We start from the raw sequence: 24,506 nt of genomic DNA on the forward strand, positions 1-24,506 counted from the left end.
AGACTTTGGAAACCGTCCAAGCAGATCCATACCAATACGACAGAAGGGTGCTTCTGCTGGAGGAATGGGAATCAAACGGCCCGGTGGTTTTTGAGCTACGTTTTTTCTTCGCTGACATTCCTTGCAATGCAATACATAGCGACGTACGCTTCGATATAGACCGGGCCAGGAGAATCGCTTTCGTATTCGGTCGTAAGTTTTCGCAAATCCCAAATGGCCTGCTGTTAAGGAATCATGGAAATGTCTGAGGATGTCCAACCGTAGATGTTTCGGAATAACAGGTAGCCACTTTTTTTCCGCCGGATCAAAATTCTTCTTGCACAAAACGCCGTCGATAACCTCAAAGTCGGTCTTAAGAGAGCCGCTTGACCCTTCATAAGCATGGATCTTATTAGCTACATCGGGATCCTTGAGTTGTTCACTTGCTAGGTCGAGGACTGAAGTTATGACACTAATGTCCTCTGGCACGGAGCTTTCGTCAACGGGGTACCTTGAAAGGCTGTCGGCATCATTATGTTTTCTTCCGCTTCTGTATACTATTGAGACCTCGTACTCTTGCAGTCTCAGCGCCCATCGTGCTAACCGTCCGGAAGGATCTCTCAGGCTGGCTAGCCAGCACAAGGCATGATGGTCGGTAACAATCTTGAAAGGCTTTCCGAAAATATAGGGTCGAAATTTTGTAATGGCCCATATGACCGCAAGACATTCTCTCTCCGTGGTGGAGTAGTTTTTCTCGGCTTTTGATAGAGTTCTGGACGCGTATGCTATAACTTTCTCTTTCCCGTTCTGATGTTGGACTAGCACTGCTCCTATTCCGTAACCACTGGCATCCGTATGTAACTCTGTTTCAGCCTTCTCATCAAATAGCCCTAATACTGGGTCGGAAGTTAGGGCTTTCTTTAGAACTTTAAAAGCTTCTTCTTCATCTTTTTCCCAACGAAATTTTACGTCATTTTTCAATAAATTTTGCAATGGAGCAGCTTTCAGACAGAAATCCTTTATAAACCTTCGGTAGTAAGAGCTGAGCCCTAAGAAACTCCTCACATCTCGGATGTTTTGTGGAACAGGAAAATTTGTAATGGCTCTTACTTTATCTGGATCTGGTCTAATTCCCTCGGCATTCACAACGTGGCCAAGAATTTTAATTTCCGGTGCTGCAAACAAACATTTCTTTGGGTTCAAGTGAAGACCTGCGTCTTGAATGCATTGAAAAACAGCTGTTAAACGGTTAAGATGTTCATCGAATGTCTCGGAAAAGACGACGATGTCGTCGAGGTAGCATAAGCACATATTCCACTTAAGGTGACGAAGGAGATTGTCCATCATGCGCTCAAAAGTTGCTGGAGCATTACAAAGTCCAAATGGCATCACCTTAAATTCGTATAGTCCTTCTGGTGTTACGAAAGCAGTCTTTTCACGGTCAGCTTCATCAACCTCAATCTGCCAATAGCCACTGTATAAATCCATGGTGGAGAAATACTTTGCGCCCTTTAGAGAATCCAAAGTATCGTCTATACGAGGTAGTGGGTAGACGTCTCTTTTGGTAATTCTGTTTAATCTGCGGTAATCGACACAAAATCGCCAAGTGCCATCCTTTTTCCTGACAAGAACTACAGGAGAGGACCAGGGGCTTTCAGATGGCTGAACGACTTCTTTTTTTTCAGCATCTTTTCAACTTCCTCTTGAATTATTCGACGTTCGGCAGGTGATACCCTATAAGGTCTTTGGTTGATGGGAGAATGGTCTCCAGTGTTGATTTTGTGCTTCACGTTGAGTTTGTAACTCCCCACCTTACCTCCATCACCAAAAGCTTCCGGAAACTGTTCTAGCAATAGAAGCAATTTCTTTTGATGTTCACTATCAAGATCCGTTGACAACATTTGCGAATAATCGACTGGACTCGCATTACTCTTGCTAACATTCTCGTACGACAGCACTTCCGATAAAGCATTCACATAGTTACAGTCAAGTTGTTCAGCGTGGCCAACGCACATGTTCTTCAAGATACGTCGAGGTTGGGCTAGCCCATTAGCGACCCACAGTTCCCCTTTGTTATTAGCGAGGCTCATGATGGTTGATGGGATGGCAACTTCTTGGTTCATTAATAAAAACCTATTATTTTCTACGATAACGTCAATGTCATTATCCAGCATAGGTGCAGATACTTGTATCTTAGTTACTGAGCGTGCTGGTATGGTATAATCCTCTACAGCGTACAACCCCCCTTTCTGCGTAGACCGATGATCATGTAAGATCTCTTCAAACGTAAATTCTAACTTGCCACAGTCTATGATTGCTTGAGACGCTTCTAGAAAATCCCAACCGAGGATGACATCATGGCTACATTTCGGCATAATTGTGAATTCCACTGGTTGACTGTGACCATTGACGGTGAGACGAAGAGTACAGGTTCCAAGAGGTTTTACATAACTGCCGTTAGCGACTTTTAAGATAACATCTTGTGAGGAACATTTTTCACTATTTACAAACATAATTTTGCGTAAATGACGTCGAAAATCTTCTGAGATCACAGAGAAAGAGGCTCCAGAGTCTACTAGTGCACGTATGGGATGGTCGTCGAGGATAACATCAACATGATTTCCGAGCATCTTAGCGACATTGGGAGGATTTTGAAAAATAGCGGCCTCACCTCCAACAAAGGTCGCGCGGCTTAGTTTTCCTCATTTCGTCGATTCGGCGACTGACTAGAACGTCTATACGGCGACGGGGATCTGTAGCGGCGTGTCGGCGATCGTCCACGAAACGGGCTGGATGGAGGGGTCCTGGCGGCTGGTATGCTGGTCTCGTCGGTTATGCGGTTGTTACTGGGGTATGACGAAGCATGACGGCCTTGGCTGTTGCGGTAGGTGTCAAAGATGGCCCTTCGGTCTCGACAATAGCGTACGACGTGTCCGGGACGTCCACAGTGGAAGCAAACGGGACTGTTGTCCCGTGTACGCCACACATCAGTTTTCCTCGGAAGTTGTTCCAATGTTGGTTCCAATCTTGCCGTCCTACGGGTATGCGTCAACTGGCGCTGTCGTCTTGATCCAGGAGAAATCGGCCGTTGACGTTCTCCAGACAGAGAAGCGAGCGACTTTCCCACTTCATCCCTTACGACAGCCTCGATCGCTTGCAGTCCTGGTTGGTGCGTCTCTGCCGGTGGCATGGTTAAGCGCTGGATCTCCTCACGCACAATTTGACGGATAAGATATGACAAATCCTCTTGTTCCTCGATAGCAGCTATAGGAACTACGTTTGGGAGTCTGGCAAACTTGTTTCGTCCGATCCTTTTCTGCTGCATTTCTTCTATGTAATGGCACCACTTGACGAATTCAGCAGTGGTAGTGACTTCTCTCATCAGCAGCGCCTGGTATACGTCCTCGGCCACTCCTTTCATGAGGTGAGACACCTTGTCCTCTTCTGACATGGCCGGGTCTACTAGATGACAAAGTCCCAATACGTCCTGGATGTATGATGGACTTGGTTCGCCACTCCTTTGCGCTCGACTCTTCAGCCGTTCTTTGGCTCTTCGAACGTACAGCTCGGTGTCACCAAAGGTTTTCTTCAGTTCAGCTTCGAACGTTGACCACGAAGTGAGTGTGTCCTCGTTGTTTTCGAACCACTGCCTCGCAGTACCTTCGAGGAAAAAGTACGCATTGGCCAAGCGATGACTGTCATCCCACCGGTTGAAGTTCGACACTCTCTGATACTCCTTCAGCCACCTCGTCGGATCTTGGTCAGGATCACCTCTGAAAATATTCGGCTTCCGGGTCTCCTCCATAAGAGCTGGAGTGCGTATTGTAGAACGTTCTTCTTCTCCTCTAGTCGTCATGGCTCGAGAACGAATAGTCCTTGTAGATGTCACGTACAGTCCGTATTCAGGAGGAAGATTCTGTAATCGATTACTCTGCCGAGAATCGTCGTTAGAAGCCAGGCTGATCACAACTGTCGTTACCCGGCGCCTCCACCAAAAATGTCACGTTTATTACAAACGGATCAAACACGGTGAATTATTTTATTAGGCTAAGCACAATACAGGGACGAAAGGAATAGCGTGACCGAACACAACGAATACGCAGATCAAACTGCCCAAAAAACAAAATAATCAAAAAGAATCAACTTAAGTCACCATAGCAACCAATAGTTCAAAGAAATGAGATGGAGAAGACAGTCCTTTGTAAAGGCTTGTAGCCCTCATACGTTGCATTATTGCCATGTTGAGTGTTTACAATATTGCCATGTTGAGTGTTTACAATATTGCCATGTTGAGTGTTTACAATATTTCAGCATGGTTTCAAGTTTTACTGACGGATTAGGGCGGACATGTGGAGAATACTATCTTACGATGTACATGATTTTTTTCTCACAGATGAAGTGTCACTTTTATTGCACATTTTTCACCAGAATCGTCTTTTCTCGTTCACAACGCGTGGAAGTGATGGGAATAGAAAAGAAAAACGTAAGGGAGGGAAAATGATTTTACGCATCTTGGGTCGATACTTTCTCACCCGTGTTTATAACATAGGAAACGAATCCTGAAAGCATGTCTTTTCTTTCCGTTTTTTCTTGTTGCTTTCAGAGTAAAAAAAAACCTAATAATTCAAATGTATCAAACGCATACAACAGATTTCGTTTCAGATTAGGAGAAAAAAGGCTATGAGAAAGGTCAGAGATTTCAAGCCTTATATAATTATATAGAAACATTTCCTATATAGGCACGATCTTTTCCACTCAAGTTCATGAGCAACATATAATTTGTAGTCACGGAAATGAAATTGTTCGGATAGTTATCGATTGTGAATTGTCTCTATCATGGATCAGGTCGATGATTCTTTTCTTCTGTAAATACCCGTTTCAAAAACAGTCGGCCCCGCGTAATCGGATAACGGATAAACGGATACCCTGCTTAAGGGGGTCTTATACCTTTTAACATGGTGAAGAACTATGCTGTAGTACAGGGGAGGCCAACTTCTTCCTGTTCGCGGGCCAACGTAATGGTCAGCTATAGCGTCCCGGGCCGCATCAGTGGTGCAACTTCGGCGTATAAGCCACACCATTATTAATTGAATTGATTAGTTAGTTATTAAATTAATTTCGTCACTAGAAATAAGAAGTTCGTAAGCAGTTTGTTAATCAAGAAATCTGCTGATGGAACCCGATAGCTCAAATAATGATCACAAATTTAATTTTTTCACGGTACATTTACCTTGCCGTGGGCCGCACAAAATCACTTCAGCGGCCACATGAGGCTCGCGGGCCAGCTGTTGGCCACCCCTGCTCTAGTAGAAATATCATTAAAAATACTATTTATATAACCGCTGATTTATTTCAAATGTTTTACACATATTTCCGATTGTATATGCTGTCGTACGCCAGTGTAAGATTTTACACCGGGGGTTCTTTACCATTTTCGCGGCTGCGACCCAAAATCAACAATATGATGAACTTCGCGACCCAACGACTGATTTTGATTTGAAAATTCTTGTTACCTAGATATTTTCTGATTAACAAAATATTTGGTTTTCGAACCAAATAAAACTCAGTCCTTAGTGTCTTGACAGGTGGACCTAACAGAGCCTGAGCCTAAGGCCCCGAATCAAACAGAGGGCTTCAAGTTATTGAAAGCCTTCAATGATTCTTAAAATTATTTCTTTTAAAAATTCTGAAGCATTAGAAACAGCTTGCGTGCATGATAAAATAGCACGACATGAATGTGATTGGAATAAAAATCAATCCAAAACAAAAGAACCCTATATATATTATCATGTTAAAATGTATGAGACCCCACTAAACGGATCAAATCCTCCGCCACCAAAACTTCTCCCATAGAGACAATGTTAAAATTTCCCGCTGAATATGATAATTTCAATGACTTCTCCCCCGCTTAATTGAATATTACACTTTACACGCCAGCTGTTAATACCGCATCAACCACTATACACATACGTACATTTAATTATTATATGTGTATTGTCGTGTGCGGAGGTATATACTCGCTTGAAGTTCCAAAGGATGTTTAGAGGTGTCGCGAGTTCGATACCCGGTTTGTTCGCGGCGGTACAACCGAAACGGCGACATGACTACAGAAAAAAAGATTGATACCGCAGGGAGTTCCACACAGAACGGTTAGCGCATCAACCTCTCGGTGAGTACTTCTGTCGGTTCGGAATCGGCAATAAACTGTAGGTCCCGGTCTAATTAGCCCTCATGTGCAGAAACACAACACCACCTATAGAACAAGGCCTCCGCACGAAGCTCTCTTGTGACGTCACTGAAGAAGGCCATTTCGCCTATTGCTATTGGATATAGCAGGCCGACGCATGCGATAGCTTTACCTTTTTTTGCAGTATATCCAATGGCAATAGGGGAAATGGCCTTCATTGACGTCACAAGCTTTGTGCGGAGGACTTTTTTTTTATGCGTTTCTATGGGGTCATCCAAGTATTACGTCAGCATCGATGGGGGGGGGGGGGGTCCCGATTTGCTCACTTTTGATGACAAGGGGGAAGGGGAGGTTTGGATAATGCTTACGTCATCAATAACCCTTTATGAAATATTTTTAATGGCATCTTACTCGGTGCGCCAAAATGAGAAAAACCTTTGAATAGTTTGTGTGTGTGTGTGCACTTGAATTAACATTCTCCCCTATTGATAAATGCCCTACAGAGCCACTTGTTTCGGAATCCAAGTGATCTCGTAATGTGTCCGAGCCGCTTAAGTGCTCTGGAACTGTGCCACGCATCACTCAAGTGATCCGTAATTATATGCTGCGGATCACTTAAATAATCTGAGAATGTGCCGCGGGTAACTTGAGTGATGTAGACCCGCCCTGGGGGGCCGCTTAAGTGCTCTAAAACGATGCCACATGTCACTCAAGGGATCTCTAAATATGTCACGGTTCGCTTTAGTGTTCTGGAACTGTGTTCCGGGTCATTTAAATGATATGAAAATGTGCGACGGGCCTCTTAAATGCTCTGGAATTGGACCACGGGTCATTTTAGCGATCTGTAAATGTGCCGATTAGTTCATTTTTACAAAATTAGGTTTGAGGAGGGCAGGCTGCATCAGATAAACCCCAGGGCTATATGTGGTCAGCGGGCGAAGGGCTATTATGCGATTAATCATTATACGGCTTAGAGGGTGGGTTGCAATGAATTTATAAATGATAAATTTTGAGTTCATAGCCTTCAAATAGCATTGAAATTAACAGAAATTGATTACAATAACATATAGAGGTATTTTCTTCCGAAATTTTGATAAAAATATACTTTTTGCATTAAAAAACCACATTTTTGATAGTCGGGGGGGGGGGCATAGGGTCTCGTGCCCCCCCCCCCCCCCCCCCCGCGTACGTCTCCGATCCCACCAATATGCGTTAGTCACAGGAACAGTCAGAGGAGCAGAACTGATGACGAAATTTTGCTGACAAGGGTGGGGGGGAAGGGTGGTCAAAAATGGCGAAAAATTTGCTGACGTAATACTTGAACGGACCCTATGGGGTAAGAAAGTGTTTTACGCATTTCCAATGGGGGGGGGGGGGTTTACTCAACCCTATTACTTATTTTTAGGTAGCATTCTTGGTATCCAAGGGTTAGCGAGCATCGTACTCACTTCCATAAATGAGCGATTCTCCGACGAACTTATGGGATACGCATGTCTCTTAAGCATTTCTTGGGAAGCAGATACCTTCTACGTATTCGCAGGGTATACAGATCAAGAATTGTGATAATCATTCGGGCACTTCAAAAGTAATCGCTGGCTGTCCGTTAGCTAACCCAAAGCACGGACTCTTGATGCCTTTTAAGAGCCCGTTCTAACGAGCCTCCTTTCATAAGCGGATACAGGCTGTTCGAACGGGGGGAGGGATTTCCCTTCCCGCCTACGCTTGGAGTACAAATTTCTAGGAGAACGGAGTTGCGGTCGCCCTCTGTGTTCTCCCCCTGTATCCATATCTTCTGCGCCAATTAAATGAAGGTCACGGACTTCTTTACGAAATGACCGTGACATTATACAGGGTGGTTTTTCAGGAAGGACTCCCTAACTTTGAAATGACAGAACATGTAAACAGTGGTAAAGCAATTAAGTTGATAGCATACCGGGAAATTTAAATAAACCAGTTTGCTATAAATTAACTTTAGTTTTAACTTACAGATGACACCACAGTCATCATTATAATAAATTTAATAATTTCACTTTTACCTGTGGGGTTATTTACAAGTCACTGTTTGCAGCATGAGTCCTCAAACTCTGTATCGGCTCGAACAGTTCATGTATGAGGCGTTGAGCATATTTTTTTTTTCTCATTTCCTCTCTTTGTCTTGAAACAGCGAGTAACTTCCGCTATATGGAGTTTTTGCCTTTTTGCTATTTTTCCTTGGCTGCAAAAGAAAGAGCTCGGAACGCGTCTAGTCGTTGTTTTCTTCATATTTTGGGTTTATTTGCGTTGTTTCCCGTGCGTATTACAAACATTCATAGTTAGAATTCTGCAGGAAAAACATATTTTCCAAATTTTTCTACAATTATAATTTTTTAACCATGATTTGCCCCCCCCCCTCCTACAGAGGCACTCAGTGTAACCGCACGGGCTATCGGCTTGTTATACGAGAAATCGATTCACGAACTGGTTCACTTCTAGAGGAGTTGTATTATCGGGATAAAAAAGCGAGCCAAAAGACTGTCCCGTGCAGTGTACAGAAATTATGAGGTGCACAGAACGGTTAAAAATGTGATGATACCGAGATAAGATGGACCAGCTTCGCATGGAACAAGCAGAAAGCAGACAACTTGTAGAAATTAAAAAGATTCGCGCGCTTACCATTACCCAGTGCTCCATGAAATTACTAGAATCCCCCTCCCCACCAGATTTGCAACAGATGTACTGTATTATTATTACGTAAATCACCTTCTTCATCCAGAATGTCAGTGATTCGGTTTGAAGAAATGCCAGTCTGGTTGCTACGGGGAATGCTACCATGTCGAAATTTAGAGATAAATGGAATCATGGATGAATCGACGCAAATAATAATCGGGTACGGGCGTGGAACTCCTTTGGTTAACGGTGTACTATACGTATAGAAATCCACCACGGCTAATCAAATATGATATATTTTTGCCCTTTGGAAGTTGGCATACACTTCAAAAAGTTAGAATACTAAATGTGAATTTAGATACAAATACAGAGAAGCCACAAACAGGTAACTTACCCAACGAGGTGGCGGAAAAAATATAAAAACAAATGTGTCCATGACAAAAACTTTATGAACAATTTCCCCCGTGATCGAAAAGGCAGTTGGTGCGAAAACATAGTAAATTATTTTCGTTACTAGAAATTATCAACGTAAGTATTTTGTTGTACTGTAATGTTGTAATCAGGAAGTCCGCTGTTGGAACCAATAGCTGAAATAATGATCACAAATTTTTATTTAATCACTTCACAATCAATGACGTAATATTGCGTCCAAACGCCTAGGAATAAACTCAAACAAGAGCTCCCTCTGTTTTCTTTCCTCTCTCCCCATTAGCGCGAGGCTTTTATAACCCTACGAAGTGGCTCTTTTTTTTTCAACTTCCTTTTATTTCTATACAGTTATTAGTGATTTTTTCCCGCACATATGATGTATCCTTCGACTATATATAACTATATATAACAGCAACAAAACAAGGTAAAAAAATAAATCTACTTCGTATATACAGTCAAACCTCGTTAATGAGTCACTAGGGAGAGCAAAAATATGACTTGATATGCGGAGTGACTCATTAAACGGAGTAAGCCATAGCTGTGTCATTTCCTGCCTGAAGATAATAGGGACTTCCAAAAAGTGATCCGGTAAGCGGAGTAACGTGTTAACCGGGTGACGCACTAACGAGGTTTGACTGTATACCTATACTCCCTTTCATCTCTCTCTATCTCCTCTCTCTCCCTCTCTTATCTGTATTTATCTATTATACTGTTTTCCTTTTTCATTTGGTTTTTCTCTCTTTCTTTCCTTTTCTTTTTTCCCCTTCAACTTTTTCCCCCTTTTTCTAACGTGCGGTAAAGTTACGGCAAGGTTACCGCATTTAAAGTCCATTCGTCAAATATAGCTCATTCGAATTTCTTGCCAGTACCTTGTAAGCGAAGGGATTAATACACAGTTTTTTAATTGGTCGGGGGCCGCGCAGAATCACCTCTCTTGTGGACAACCCGGTTATATCAACCAACAGCATCAACCCCGGGTGGTTTAGACGTAGTACTAGCAGCATCAACCCACGTGTCGTAATCACACCACAAAAAAATCCTAATAGCCGTGGCATTCTCTCGACTTGATTGGAAAAACAAATGCTGCCTTATTTCGGATACACCCATCCCCCGGGAAAGCTTCAATATTTCTCTGAGATGGGAAGCCGGGTGTGTCCGGTCCTCGTTCAATGTTCAATGTCTTATTTCAGGTCTTTCAAATTATCCAAAAGGAGGTAGTCGCATAGTATTATGTCTATGTTATTAGGTTATTACATACAATTAATGATATAGATTATGATATCTGCAGCAACATCTATTGACAAAATTTTTAACTAATTTGAAATTCTTTAATGATTAAAATTTGTGCATTTTTTTTAACAAAAATGCATGCAATTCAACAACCAGCTTATTGCCCTGATCTCTTGCAACATGTGAATTTTCCTCTTTCATCGGATAAAAAATTTGCTAATGGCGCAACGATTATCGGGTTCCGAAGAAGTGCAGCAAGCAGCGATTGTGGAAGTGTCAAAAAATAAAAACTTGCACAATCCGCATTTACATCTTTGTATGAACAATGGCAAAAATGCATAATAGGGTAGTTAGTTCGAAGAAATTTGCCTTCAGTCTAAGAGATTTTATCCCGAAGAACCCAAAAATATCGGGTTCCCGGGTTTCTACGCGGTCAATAACATCGTCCGTGGTTTTCCAGTAGATTATAACCCCTACCTCCTATATACAGGAGGTAGTGGCTCCTGTATATAGGAGGTAGTGTTATAACACTCACTAGAGAGATTTCTCGACCTCCTTAGGACCTAGCCTAGATCTCAAACTTCCAATTCTTTCTCTTCGGAGGCGTGGGTTCGGATCCCACCGCTGCCACCATGCTTCGCTTGGCATCCTAGACATATCACCATTTAAGTGTACACTGGAGCCAACGAGAATAATTCATGTAATCACATATATTCACATTTATTTACATAGACGCCTAAACCAGAGCGTTCGACATCTCTCTCGTCCAACAGTCAACAACCTGTCTCCCTTCGGCTCCATGGCCTTTTCACCCGATCCGATTATTATACATCACTTCATTTCACTTCCGACACACTCAGGACCTAGTCTAGATCTCAAACTTTCAATTCTTTCTATGATAAGAAATCCACAACTTATCGAATTCATATTTTCTTAATTGATTTCAATATATTTAATTTATACTGACTCTCTGATCACAGCTCAAGCAACACTTTCTATAGCAGAAAGCCTCCGCGCGATGCTCGTGACATCACTGAAGTCGTTCATTTCAAGTATAGTCATTGGATGTACTGCAAAAAAAGGTAAAGATTTCGCATACGTCGACCTGCTATATCCGATGGCTACAGGTGAAATGGACGACTTCGGTGACGCCAAAGCTTCGCGCGGAGGCTTTATGCTGTAGAAGGTGTTGGCTCAGGCTGCATTTTTTAGTATCTTTCATTGCTGCTCTGCGGTCGTGTGAGCATCGTGCTGGACTCTCGCCCCGAGGATCCAGGTTCGAACCCCGTTAACGGCACAGTGGTGATTGGCTGAAGTTGGTTTTCTGCGGTTTTCCAGGCACAGAGAGCAGGCAAACCTACAACACGAAAAGTTCAAGCATTTCCATCTTTACTTCAGAAAATGGAAGACCGACGGCAGCATGAACACGAAACAAGCGCAACTCGGACAACATAAATACGTTAGGGCCACACATACACTCAGAACACACATTCTCAGGCATGAACCGATTCGTTAGAAATTCCGTAGAGGAATGTGTACGAGGTGCTTGTACGATTAAATAGTAGTAGTATCTTTTATTGATACACATCTTAGGCCGGGATTACACTATAAAAGTTGGATAAAATACCTTTTATAAAACTTGAAAAATCCAACTAATAACGCTCATAGATTACATTCGAGCAAATGCAACCGATAATCTTATTGGTTGAATTTTTGCAAATTTTATGAAAAAAAATTTAGAAAACTTTTACAGTGTAATCCCGGCCTAATACACGTACACCGACACACTCAATTATCACATGCAAACAGTTTCTAATCTTCCTCATCCAACTTATACGAAGCTGCATAAAACAGGGAAGCTTATGGGGGTCAATAGACTCGGTACGCCCTGAGAAAATGAATCTACTTCAGACAGTCGAAGAAAACACCAAATGGTTCTAGCCTTTTATTCATTCTTCTGTAATGAAATAAATCTCGGAATTTTTTTGAACGTTGTATTATAAAAATTATTCCGATAAAATTGGAAAAAAGAACTGAGGATCAACACCACGGATGCGTCTGCTTTCCTCCATTGGTGACTCAGATCATCCAAAATAATGTCAACTTGAAAAACAAAAAACATTCATGTCCATTTCCGGAAACAAAACCCAAACACACTCATTGATCTGCTCTGATAATTTCCCGTCATGTTGCCGACATCCCCGTATCATTTTACCGAATCTAATAACACGCAATGAGTCCACGATACACATCATCAATGCAAGGAGTTCCCTTCCACCTTCATCCATCATCGGTCTCGAAATAACCAATCGATGACTCGGATCAGTCAGTCCTCCTCTCTCTCAGACGATCCATCGATCTCGAGTCAAAAGTCATTGTCTCTTGCATCGCATCCTTGGACCATACAGAAGGGAATCAGACCCTCCCTATAACCCGCGTCATCTTTTAATTGTCACGTTGCGCCACGCATTGCATCCTTGTCTGAGGAATTGAACCATTGAACTTTTTACGCCATTGAGAAAATGAAATCCTCGAGCGCACGGCAACCGCACCTTCATTAGCGTCTGGTTTGCGGCTACCCTCCCTCCCATGCGGAATAAAAAGCAATAACGGTAATAATGGAAGAAATAAAAGTTGTTTCTTGGGAATTATTTATTTTATTATATTGTTCCTCAAATGGCGACTGCACCCAGTATTGTTCGCGTTATCTTTCATCTCTGTGCATACACCTTTTTTTTTCTCTAGGCTTTTTCCTAAGAAAACCAAACCTCATTCTCACGCGCTGTGGTCTTGTCTTCTGTTCTGAGATTCTGAATCCACCGAGAAACGGACTAATTTCGGAATGGTTTGATTCCATTAGTGAGGTCATTAGCATAATTATTCCTGAGGAGATTGGCAACAGTTCATCCTTGTTCCGAGAAGTGTCATGGACGTGTTCGGGCTCACGTTGCTGTGTTTTGGGTTCCATTCACGCATCATATCTGTGGAGGGCAGAGAAAAACTCGGACCTATATACTGTATAAATTCGATTGCAAATGCTTCTCAAATACCCGATTCCATGATCTGGATTCCAAAAAGTCGTCTATATTAATCGGGCTCAAGTTTGTACGGGTGTGGCTTGCCGAGTGCTCAACCTTTAGGGGGAGTGTGAGGCGTTTCATCGGTTTGAAAACGTTTAACGAGCCACTTGAATGATCTGGAGCATCGCCGCAGGCCACTTAAGTGATCTGGAAATGTGCCATGGATCACTTGAGTGATCTGCAAATGTTCCACGTACAACTTGAGTGATCTAAAACTGTGACACGGATTACTCAAGTGTACCCTTAAGTGACCCAGAACTTTATTGCGGAAACTCAAGTAATCTGTAAATGTCCTGCGGGTCCCTTAAGGTACGTCCACTCTCAGCAACAAATCGAGCAACTTGTTGAGCAACACGTGCTGCGGGACTTTATATATAAGTGTGGACGTTTTTTTCTGCGACTTGTTGCTTAACTTTTCAAAGTTGCAGAACCCGTCCACACTCATATATAAAGTTTGTTTCTCAACTTGTTGGTCATCATATTGCTCAACTTGTTACTAAGTGTGGTACCTTTAGTGATCTGAAAATGTGCTGTGGGTCCCTTAAACGATCTGGAAATGTGCCCCTTGGTTCAATTTTACAAAATTAGGTTTGGCCATATCAGATGACTCCGAGGGTCACATTTGGCCCGTTGGCAATGGGTTGAGCATGTATGGCGTTTATGAACAGATGTTTGCTTCTTGTTTAGGCTTTCTGCTTGACTACCGAATCCTCCCGAGCTTGGCTTTATTTCTAGGCATACTTAAGCCTAGGGGTCAACATGTCTTCTGCGCATTTCCACGGTCAAACAAAAACAATCCTTCAACGCATTCACAAGCATACGCAAACATCTTACACATTTGTAGGGTAAGCAAACTCCTCACGCATTTACAGGCAAAGCGAGCCTCTTGCGCATTTACAGGCATACGCAAACCTCTTGTGCATTCTATAAGAGTCACTCACACATTCCACGCATTCCTACGAGAGAAATCACCGATTCATTTCTAAGAAAGAGGAGTGCCTTCGTATTCCAAAGAGTACGCTCACCCTTTGCACGTTTTTAGTTGTGCCATGACTTGTACAAATCTTTCGTTCTACCCAATCTGCTTGGAAAAAAAAATACAGTGATCTCTCACTTATACGTTCCACTCAGTTATAAGACGATCTTCTGCACTCTCAGTTAAAGATATAGGTAAATAATGATATTCACTTTTTTTTTTATACGCCTCACTGCATTTTGCGTCTTTCTTGCTTATTCCTTTGCACCTAGGCATAAGTGAGAGATCACTGTATATGAATACGCAAGCCAAGTACAATAATAACTGCAAAAATATTTATTTGATTAATTATTACAAGATTTGTTGGAAGTGGCGGCCACTGACGCCATTGCACAGTCTACAACGACGTGAAAACGATTCCCGGACTCACTAGAAAATACCAGGTATGCTTTTGATGTCTGCCACAGCGACGACAATTCACGCTATGAGATCCTCCGGTGTGTCCACAGGCGTCGGATAAACGAGTGTTTTAAGGTGACCCCATAGGAAAAAGTCACACGGATTGAGATCCGGCGAACACGTGGACGCCAAGCAACGGGTCCCCCGCGTCTAATCTAACTGCTACACGTGCTTACTACCACGATAGCGCTAATTTACGTCGTCCGCAGCGCGTGCGTTTCGCGACGCTGCTTATGTCGGATATGGTGAGCGAACCCACGAACGCATTCAGCGATAAACTGACATCCAACTTTCGTCTCCTCTGGACTCAGAGCCAGCATGCGTTTTCCGCGATTGTCACCCTTTCAACGTGACGTGGTTTGCTACACGATGTTCCATTGCAATTTTTGCTCCTCTTGATGCCTTCTAACAACCCTCTGAGTTTGTCCGTCCATTAACACAGAATATATATAACCTATGGGTCTCGACCCTAATTTGGGTCGCAGGGGTTTCCGAGATGGGTTGTTAAACTCCCCCCCCCCCCCCCCCCCAGGGATTCTCAACTTCTTCGGTACATGCATTTCGGAACATATTCCTCCGTGGAATTTCTAACGAATTGGTACATCTTGGGTATGTCTTCTGAGTGTATATGTGTGGGCCCTAAAATATTTATGTTGTAAGATTTTCACTTGTTTTGTGTTTTTGCTATTGCTGCCATCTCTCAAATTCAGAAGTAAAGATGGTTAATTCTTGAATTCTCGTGTTATGTTATCGCGTTGTAGGACTGCCTACTGAGAAACTTTTACCGGCTCGCATTCACACCCCGTTGTTGGGAAACCGCAAAAAACCAAATTTAGTCGACCACCTCTGTCCGTCAACGGGGTTCAAATTTAGATCCTCATTCAGAGGCGCCAACATGAAGAAAACATTAGAGGGCTGAAAGTTGCTGGTTTCCTCGTATACACTATCTACCAATAAGTATTTGGACACCTATGCAAATGACGATATCTGCGGTCCTGAGATACGTCACGCCCTCCGCCGGTATATATCGTGTAGGAAACAACATCTGCATTAGTCGCATGCAAGATGCCCAGCAGTTCTGAGCTCTCTGATTTCGAGAAAGGTATAATTATCGGGTATCACAAAAATGACTGATCCTTAAGGGACATATCTAGCGAGCTGAAGTACACAAAATCGACAGTGGCCTATGTGATTAAGAAGTGGAAGGTGAGCTGTGATTGTCGGAATTTGCCCAGAGTCAGCAGACCAACGAAACTGGGAGATAGAGACCGACGGGTGCCGTCCAGAGAAATTCGGAAGAACCGCACCCAACCGATGGCCCTCATCCGCGAGGAGTTTCAACAGGCATCCGGGAGTATTGTTTCAATGAATACCATCCGTAAGGAAGCACATCTGATTGGTTTTCATGGTCGTGCTGCTGCCCATAAGCCTTTGATCACAAAGTCCAACCGCGTTGCTCGGTTAATGTGGTGCAAAGCACATTAGACCGTAGATCAGTGGAAACGGGTTCTTTGGAGCGACGAATCAAGGTTCACCCTTTACCGTTCGGATGGCAGGGTCTGGGTCTGGCGTCTGCCTGGAGAACGTCTCCTGCCAGAATGCATTGTGCCAACAGTCAAGTTCGGCGGAGGTGGAATTATGGTCTGGGGGTGTTTCTCCTGGTATGGACCGGGACCCTTGGTCCCCATTCATGGTAAGCTCAACGCCGATGCCTACTGCACTATTTTGGATGACAACGTGCTTCCTACGTTGTGGCAGTTTTACGGGGTGGACCCCTGTTACTTCCAGGACGACAATGCCAGCTGTCATACTGCAAGGTTAACTAAGGCTTGGTATGGTGCCAATGGGGTTCATCGAATAGACTGGCCTGCCCACAGCCCAGACCTGAACCCTATCGAGAACCTCTGGGACGAGTTGGATCACCGAATTAAGGGGTGCCCTACCCGTCCAAAATCGGTGAAGGAACTGACATGTCTTCTCCAAGCCGAGTGGAAGAAAATACCACTAGCCGTCACACAAGGACTTGTGGAAAGTATGCCCCGGAGGGTTCATGCTGTAATTGCCTCTCGTGGAGGCTCTACCAACTATTGATTTTGAATAAAGTTAGTTTTTCTTTTCTATCACAGGTGTCCAAATACTTATTGGTAGATAGTGTATATAGGACTCAAGCGCGTATGCAGGAGAGGAAAGGTGCATTGCATTGTTTTTTCAGAAATTATTGGGATAAATAAAAATTTATTGGAGGGGCTCAAATGGCCTCAGCCCCTAGGTTCTGGTGCCTATGACCTCAGAGATCCTTGCTATGGGTCTCAACCCAAATTTGATTCGCACGGGCTTCCGAGACTAGTCGTGTACAATCTACTTACAGTTCTGGTATAAAGGCACTTACTGCGTCACTGGTTTCAGTAATCTCGAGAGGAAAAAAACAAAAACAGTCCATGGGTCGGGAAGCTGATCTTTCTATTGATTTTGAGTCGTGGCTAAAAAAAAATTTAAGAATCCCTGCCTTAGTCAACGAATAATATGTATTGTTGTAATTAAGGGCAGGCAAATGCCGACTTCCCCAAGCAGAAATTGAACTCTGCTCCTAATTTTTTCCGCCACCGGGCCCCGCGTCTCGTAAATACAGCCCTGGGACTAGCAATAAAATCCAATCACAGATCAAAATACACAATAAAAATCATAGATTTCTATAAGAAAGACTTACACGATAACATTGCCGGTGAGGAAATAGTTATTTTCCGGATATTATGCTGAGGTGAACTCGGAAAGAAAAGTCATCACGTCTCCGCCGGGACTCGAACCCAAGCCCTCTTGTATACCGGGCAAGCATGACCCTGCCTTCACGGAGACGTGATGACTTTTCTTTCCGAGTTCACCTCAGCATAATATCCGGAAAACTGTTTCCTTGGTATCTTGGGGCCGAGAACCCATCTGGTGATATCAATATCTCTTCTATGGATTTTTTTTTTCAACTAAATAAATTTTGAACTGTTAGTCCAGGTAAAATTAAGCCTTCAGAGTGCGACGAAATAATCAGATTATATATGCATGTAATTTTCACACATTCATTGCCATATTTCTCTCGTAACAAACAAGAGAAACTGTTTCAAGGATCTTCCCTCCGATACGAATTAAGCTATTAATCCGCCGTCTAATGGTAATTGGAAGACGTGGGCTATTAATTACACGTTGGTGGTCGATACGCGAAGGCTATTAAAGGGTCATTACGGATTAATAGCCCCCCCACTCACTCTCTCTCTCTCTCTCTCATGGAAGGTGTATGTCAAATGATATTCTTGTGTTTTCGATGTGTATTTGGTCGAACCCATAAAAACTAGTGTCAACGTTTTCTGGTGAGGTCACGAAGCACATGAAAGTGTGCCGCCGACGTTGACTTGATGATGACTTCTGATTATTATTTTGTTCCTTTTGTTTGTAGCGGCGGAAGGTCCCGAGTGTTGCTTATCATGCGCTTCAAAAATGCTAAAAACAACAACGGGAAAAACGCCTTTGTTTTTCTTTTTTCTATTTCTTACGATTGTGTTATTTCTTGTTTTGTTTTGGGTCCGTAACTCCTTGAATAGTTTCTTGAACTGAGGATTTTTCAAGGCTCTAACCTGAAAACCCCGAAAATAACATTTTTCTTAAATATTTATTTTATTTAATATTTAATGCGTTCTGTTATACCCCATTTTCAATGTTTTTTGCATTTATTTTATTTATTTTTTTGCATCTTGTTGAATTTTTTTTCCAGATTTTTTATGTATATTTTTCCCCAATTTTGCATTCTATTTTTAAAATTTCCATCAATTTTCTCACATTCGTTGCCGTTTCTTTTCCTACGGTTTGTTTATTTCGATTTTTTTGCTACTTTATACTTCGAAAAACTTCTAGTCATATTATACATTTTATTTTCCTAAATTTGAAGAAAAATGATAATATAAAGACGTTATATATTTAATTTGTTAGTTATTAAAATATTGGGTTTATAATGTTTTATAAACTTTAATGTTTTATTGATTTTTATGGTTACTAAAAAAATGTAGATGTATTCCGCCATTGTTACTGAAACAGGTAATGCTGTATTTAGGTCGGAATTACACTATAAAAGTTTTATGAAAGTTCTTTTATAAAACTTCAGAAAAAACTAGAGCTTGTCCGATTAATCGGGTCGGTTAATCGATCAATTTCTAATCGCAGTTAAAAATTATAGTTGAATTAATCGACTCGATCAATCCGATTAAAATTTGAGTAAAAAGTTGATAATTTGACTTGATTTATTTAATGAAACAGATTAAATGCTATGAAATTATTGTACCAATATATAACATTATCGATGAGTGGCCTTATTTAAAAACATCTGAACCAATATTTTGATCAAATTTTTCGGCATTGGGGAATAAAGTCCATTCAACGAAAAATTGTGATAATTTCAATTTAAAATTGAATCCGATAGGAGTTTTGGGAGGCAAGACCAATATTTATTGTCTCCACTATGAACAGTAGTTGTTCATATTCTTGGAAGTATTAGTTCCTCTCTTCACACAGGGCCGTCTTAAGAACACCATGGGCCCCCCGGGCCAAATGATTTTTCTGAAGCCCTATCAGGCAAATTTTCGAAAATCTCAACCAGATCCCCCCTTTTCTCTTGAGGTGCCCGGGTGAATCCATGCCTTAAGACGGCACTGTCTTCACAAGCACCATTTGGGAGAGGTTTGAAGAAAAACAAGCAAAAGTATGATTAAAAGTAGTTTCGAAATCAGTGACTGACCTGAAATAATTATTTAAAAAAAAACAAGCCCCAAATGAATAAATTCCAGATTTCAACAAAATATGTTCCGCATACGAGTATTAAATTGCTTCAAGTGGCAGCCTTAATTTCTTAGTCTATTCCTATGCTTATTTACATCTAGCGAATAGGTGCGTGAAATGAATAAATTACATTTTTATAGCATCTATTAATATATATATATATATACTTACGAAAAATATTCAATTAAAATTCGATTAATCGATTAAAATTTTTTGATTAACCAGTTAAAAATTTCAATCGATTCCCAGCCCTAAAAATAACCAATAAGCCTATTGGTTTTAAATATTAGAATTTAAATATTCATTGATATTTTCGTAGATTAAGATATTCGTTGTCTTTGTAATCTAGTGGTGCAGGGCGCTCATCCGGCAAGTGAGAGGACGGGGTTTGAATCACCGCAAAGTCACTTGAATTTTCCTCTCTGGGGTCATTCAAGTATTACGTCAGCATCTATGGGGGAGGGGGTTTCCGATTTGCTGACTTTCGATGACAAGGGGGGTTTGGATGATGCTTACGTCATCAATCACCCTTTATGAAGATATGAAATATTATTAATGACATCTTATTCGGTGCACCAAAAACGGAAAAAAAACCTTTCGATAGTTATTGGGCACCTGAACTAACATTCTACCTATTGATAAGTCCCCTACAGAGCCACTTTAATGATCTCTAAATGTTTCACGGATCCTTCAAGTGCTCTGAAAATGTTTCCGGGCCTCTTAAGTGCTCTGGAACTGTGCCACGCATCACTCAAGTGATCCGTAGTTATGCCACTTATCACTTAAGTAATTTGGGCAATGTTCCGCAAGTAACTTGAGTGATGCAGAACCGCACTGGGGGCCGCTTAAATGCTCTAAAACTGTGCCACATGTCACTCAAGGGATCTCTAAATGCGCCACGGATCGTTTAAGTGTTCTGTAAATGTGTTTCGGGTTACTTAGGTGATCTTTGAATGTGAAAGTGATCTTTGAGGCCTACTTCAGTGATCTAAAAATGTGCCACGGGGCACTTAAATGCTCTGGAACTGTGCCACGGGTCAATTAAGCGATTTGTAAATGTGCCGCTTGGTTCATTTTTACAAAATTAGGTTTGAGAGGGGCAAGCCACATTTGGTCTGCGTGTCAAGAGTTTATCATATATGGCTTAAAGGGTGGGTCACGATGAATTTCTTAAAGAGAAATTTTTGAGTTCTTACCCTTCAGATAGCATTGAAATTAACAGAAATCGATTGTAATAACATATGAAGGTATTTTCTTTCGAAAGTTTAATTTTTTTTTTTTTTGAATTAAAAAATATTTTTTTCCTCTTCGGGGGGGGGGGGGGGGAGGCACACGAGCTCCCTATGTCCCTCCCTCCCGCATAGGTTTTTCATCCCACCAAGGAGGTAGGGGGCAGTGATGACGAAATTTTGCTTTCAAGAGAGGGGAGGGGGTTACAGTTATGCTGACTTTTGCTGACAGGGAGGGGGGGGGGTCAAAAAATGGCTAAAAAATTGCTTACGTAATACTTGAACGGTCCCTCTTTCGTAAATTCATCTTCGCATCAGCTAGCTGTTGAAAACCTTCGTATGGGTAGCGGAGAGAGACATTATCCTGGGATAAGTCACCATTTGGTGGCAGCGTCAGCAATTGTGAGCTTTGGCCCGAGTTATATGGACGGTCGTCCTGTCCATATACGATCCAGTTCAGTGCACACGAGCTCTAAGGAAATATTGAAGTTCGTTTTTGTCGTTGTAGTCTAGTGCGCTCACCCGGAAAATGAGAGGACCTGGGTTCGATTTCCCGCAAGGGCAGTTGAATTTTCTCCCCAATCTTCGCATTAGCCAGCACTTAAAATCTTCGTAAACATTACAATGGTTTGCTATTTTAACATTATACAAATACAAATACAACGCCACAACAGGCAAAATGCCCAACGAGGTGGCTGATAAAAAGATGCCCATAAAAATATGGTTGTCATATGTTTCAAAAATACAGCAACCCAATTAAAAATGCAATTAACACAAATTACAAACAATATATACACATGATAAAATATTATACAATGCCCATAAAGAATACTTATGGTTGTCTTATTCTAAGAATGGATAGCTTCTCGATTTACCCCAACATGTTTATCGTATTTCTTTTTAAACGTGTCAATTGTGTTACAATTTACTACCTCCGGGGGTAAGCTATTCCATTTATTAACAACCCTATTGGAGAAAAATTCCCTGCGACACCATAACCTTGCATTGTCCCTCACCAATCGATACTGGTGTCCCCTTGTAAAAGCATCATATATTATTACATCATATATAAGGACTATTTCCAAGGATTGTAGAGATGGCAAAATGCGGGAAATTCGGCCATATGCAAGATAACAGTTATAGCCAGGATGAAAGCACGTAAAAGAGTAACGCAATTATAAACCTTGTATTCCAGGTTTTTTTGTAGCATTATAAATATTTTTCCTACTGCTGAAGTTGATAATCGCAGCGAGCAAAATTTAAATTCGCCACTCAATATTAGCACTGTTCAACAAACTTTGAATATGTTTACGCACTAGAAAGACAACTGAGAATGAAAAGCGCAAAGGTGTGTTGTGTGTGTTTTTTCATTTTTCTGTTACTGCTGTTAAGGAAAAGGAGCTTGTGAAAATCCATGTTTAAACAGTTTTTCTCGAAATACACACTCTCGCAATTGACACTATTAATATTTAATACTAGCTATAATACCCGGCGCTGCCCGGGTTTTCTTCAATGAGGCTGTTTGGATCACGTGATATCTCCCTCTTTCTTCGAGGGACATGCAAACCGTGCCTAAGTTAACCAATATGGCGACTTCCTGCGCGACTTTACGAAATAAACAAATCTGGATTTAAAGAAACATAGAAACGAATTTTTTCCCCCTTTTTTTAAGGGGCGCTAGGTATTTCGATCCCCCTCCCGAACTTCAAGTTATCTATTTATGCCTGTTTCTGTTTCCAAAAATGCTTAAAGCTGTGGAATTTCTTCGATGTACTTTACGAACCCATAATTTATTTTAAAACAACCTAAACTATATCAATTTATGCAGTTGAATATAAAAAGACAATACGGAGAACTGAATTTTCATGCTTGAGAAGATATAAATAAAAAGTTGAAATTAATAATATTGCCTGGATATCCAACTCAAAAGTATATATATCTATATATAGGTCCGGATAATTACTTCATATTTAATCTCCTGGGCTTCGTATATCTCCAAGTGAATTCAATATTTCAAAAATCGAGAATTCAATACAATTTTTAAAATTATTGATGTGACAGAAACACCACCAAATTTTCGCATTTCTACAGTAAAATCGGCAATTTTAACACTGATTTCTATGAGGATCACCCTTTTCCTGACTCTCAAAGCGATGATGATTATGACGTCTATTCAAAAAGCCTCATTACTGAGAGTATATTGAAAATGTGGCAAACCATTATAAAGGCATAAACTATCATACATATACTAACAGGATTAAAGAAGTGACAAACCGTTGTAAAGGCATATACACGTCTGAAACGCATTGCTAGGGAACCACGGTAACCAAAGTAAACGTTCGGAAAGTGATTGTTGAGGCCCAAAAACCATTGTTGCCGGACAGTTTTTTGCCCATTTGGGGCATTTGCCCTGGTCTGACGAAATTTTAAAGTAGTTTATCGTTCAAGTCGGGTCCCATTTGGTATATATGCAAAATTTGGCGACGATCGATCTAAAATTGTAGATTTGTATAGAGAACATATACACGCACACACAGACAGAAAATCAATTTTATATATATAGATATCAATAGAGAAATATGGAAGAAAACAAATAGAGTGGAAACTGTACCCATCGAAATTGTAGTTCTGTGTACGATAATTATATAGCAACCATAATGTAATATTGCTTTCATTTTTTTTTTTTAGCCGTTTTTCCCTATTTTTGCCAATTTTTCCTGTTTCCCCCCCCCCCTCTTTTTTGCCTGCAAAAACCCAACCCTGTTCATACTTATTAAAATTTAATTTTTTTTTTATGAAAGCAAAGCGTTCTTCTTTGTACAGTAGAACTGGGTTAATTCGGATAATTTGAACTCTTACTAACTGAGCTTAAATTTTCTATCTAATTTAATGGTAAAATTTCTAATTGAATTTGAACTTTTTTTTAAATTCTTTTTGGATGATTCGAAGTTGGAGTAAAAAGTTTATGGTTTTTCTATTCGAGCAAATTTGGTTTGGAAAAATTTTACAAGGACCCAGACTTTGCTTTTCTCGATCAAGTTCTTAAAAATTTCAAAATTCTTAACCGATAAAAGTTTGAAAATTCTGTTATTTCTTTTCTGTTTTCTCTTTTTTTTGATAATGTAATGCCCAGTTTAACATTGTTCAGCTGGAGTACATCGAGACTGTCTACATCGTAATACCAATTACTTGTCGTCATTAAGAACATGGAAAGTATCGGAAAGTTCATATTTCAATGCGTTAATGGAAGTATATTTCCTTGATTTGCATAATGATTATAAGCAAAATTTGAGAAACAGTTTCATAACGGATGATCATGAAGTGTTTCCGTAAATCAGGCTTTGAACATGGTTAAGAAATGGTCTGCAGTGATGCTGATTTCAGAAAAGTGCAATAATATAGCAACCGAGATTAATTATTAGAATTATAAATTACTAAAATATGGGGTAAAAAGTTTTGTAACTGATGATAAAATT

The 24,506-nt window shown here is 41.1% G+C and overlaps 2 protein-coding genes across 2 annotated transcripts in view; one reads left to right on the top strand and one right to left on the bottom strand.

The window, feature by feature from the left end:
- Positions 1-24,506, top strand: part of LOC149070161 (tripartite motif-containing protein 2-like) — a 68,112-nt gene that overhangs the window by 32,988 nt on the left and 10,618 nt on the right. The gene's annotated exons all lie outside the window — the stretch shown is intronic.
- On the bottom strand, positions 2,672-4,009 carry LOC149070163 (uncharacterized). Its single transcript, XM_089250024.1, has one exon. The coding sequence runs from the start codon at positions 3,833-3,835 to the stop codon at positions 2,672-2,674; it is 1,164 nt and encodes a 387-aa protein (XP_089106150.1). The 5' UTR covers positions 3,836-4,009.

The sequence above is a fragment of the Pholcus phalangioides genome, unplaced genomic scaffold, assembly GCF_987345545.1.
Source record: "Pholcus phalangioides strain wild (caught in Gottingen) unplaced genomic scaffold, Ppha-v1.0 ptg000022l_1, whole genome shotgun sequence".
Lineage (NCBI taxonomy): Eukaryota > Metazoa > Arthropoda > Arachnida > Araneae > Pholcidae > Pholcus > Pholcus phalangioides.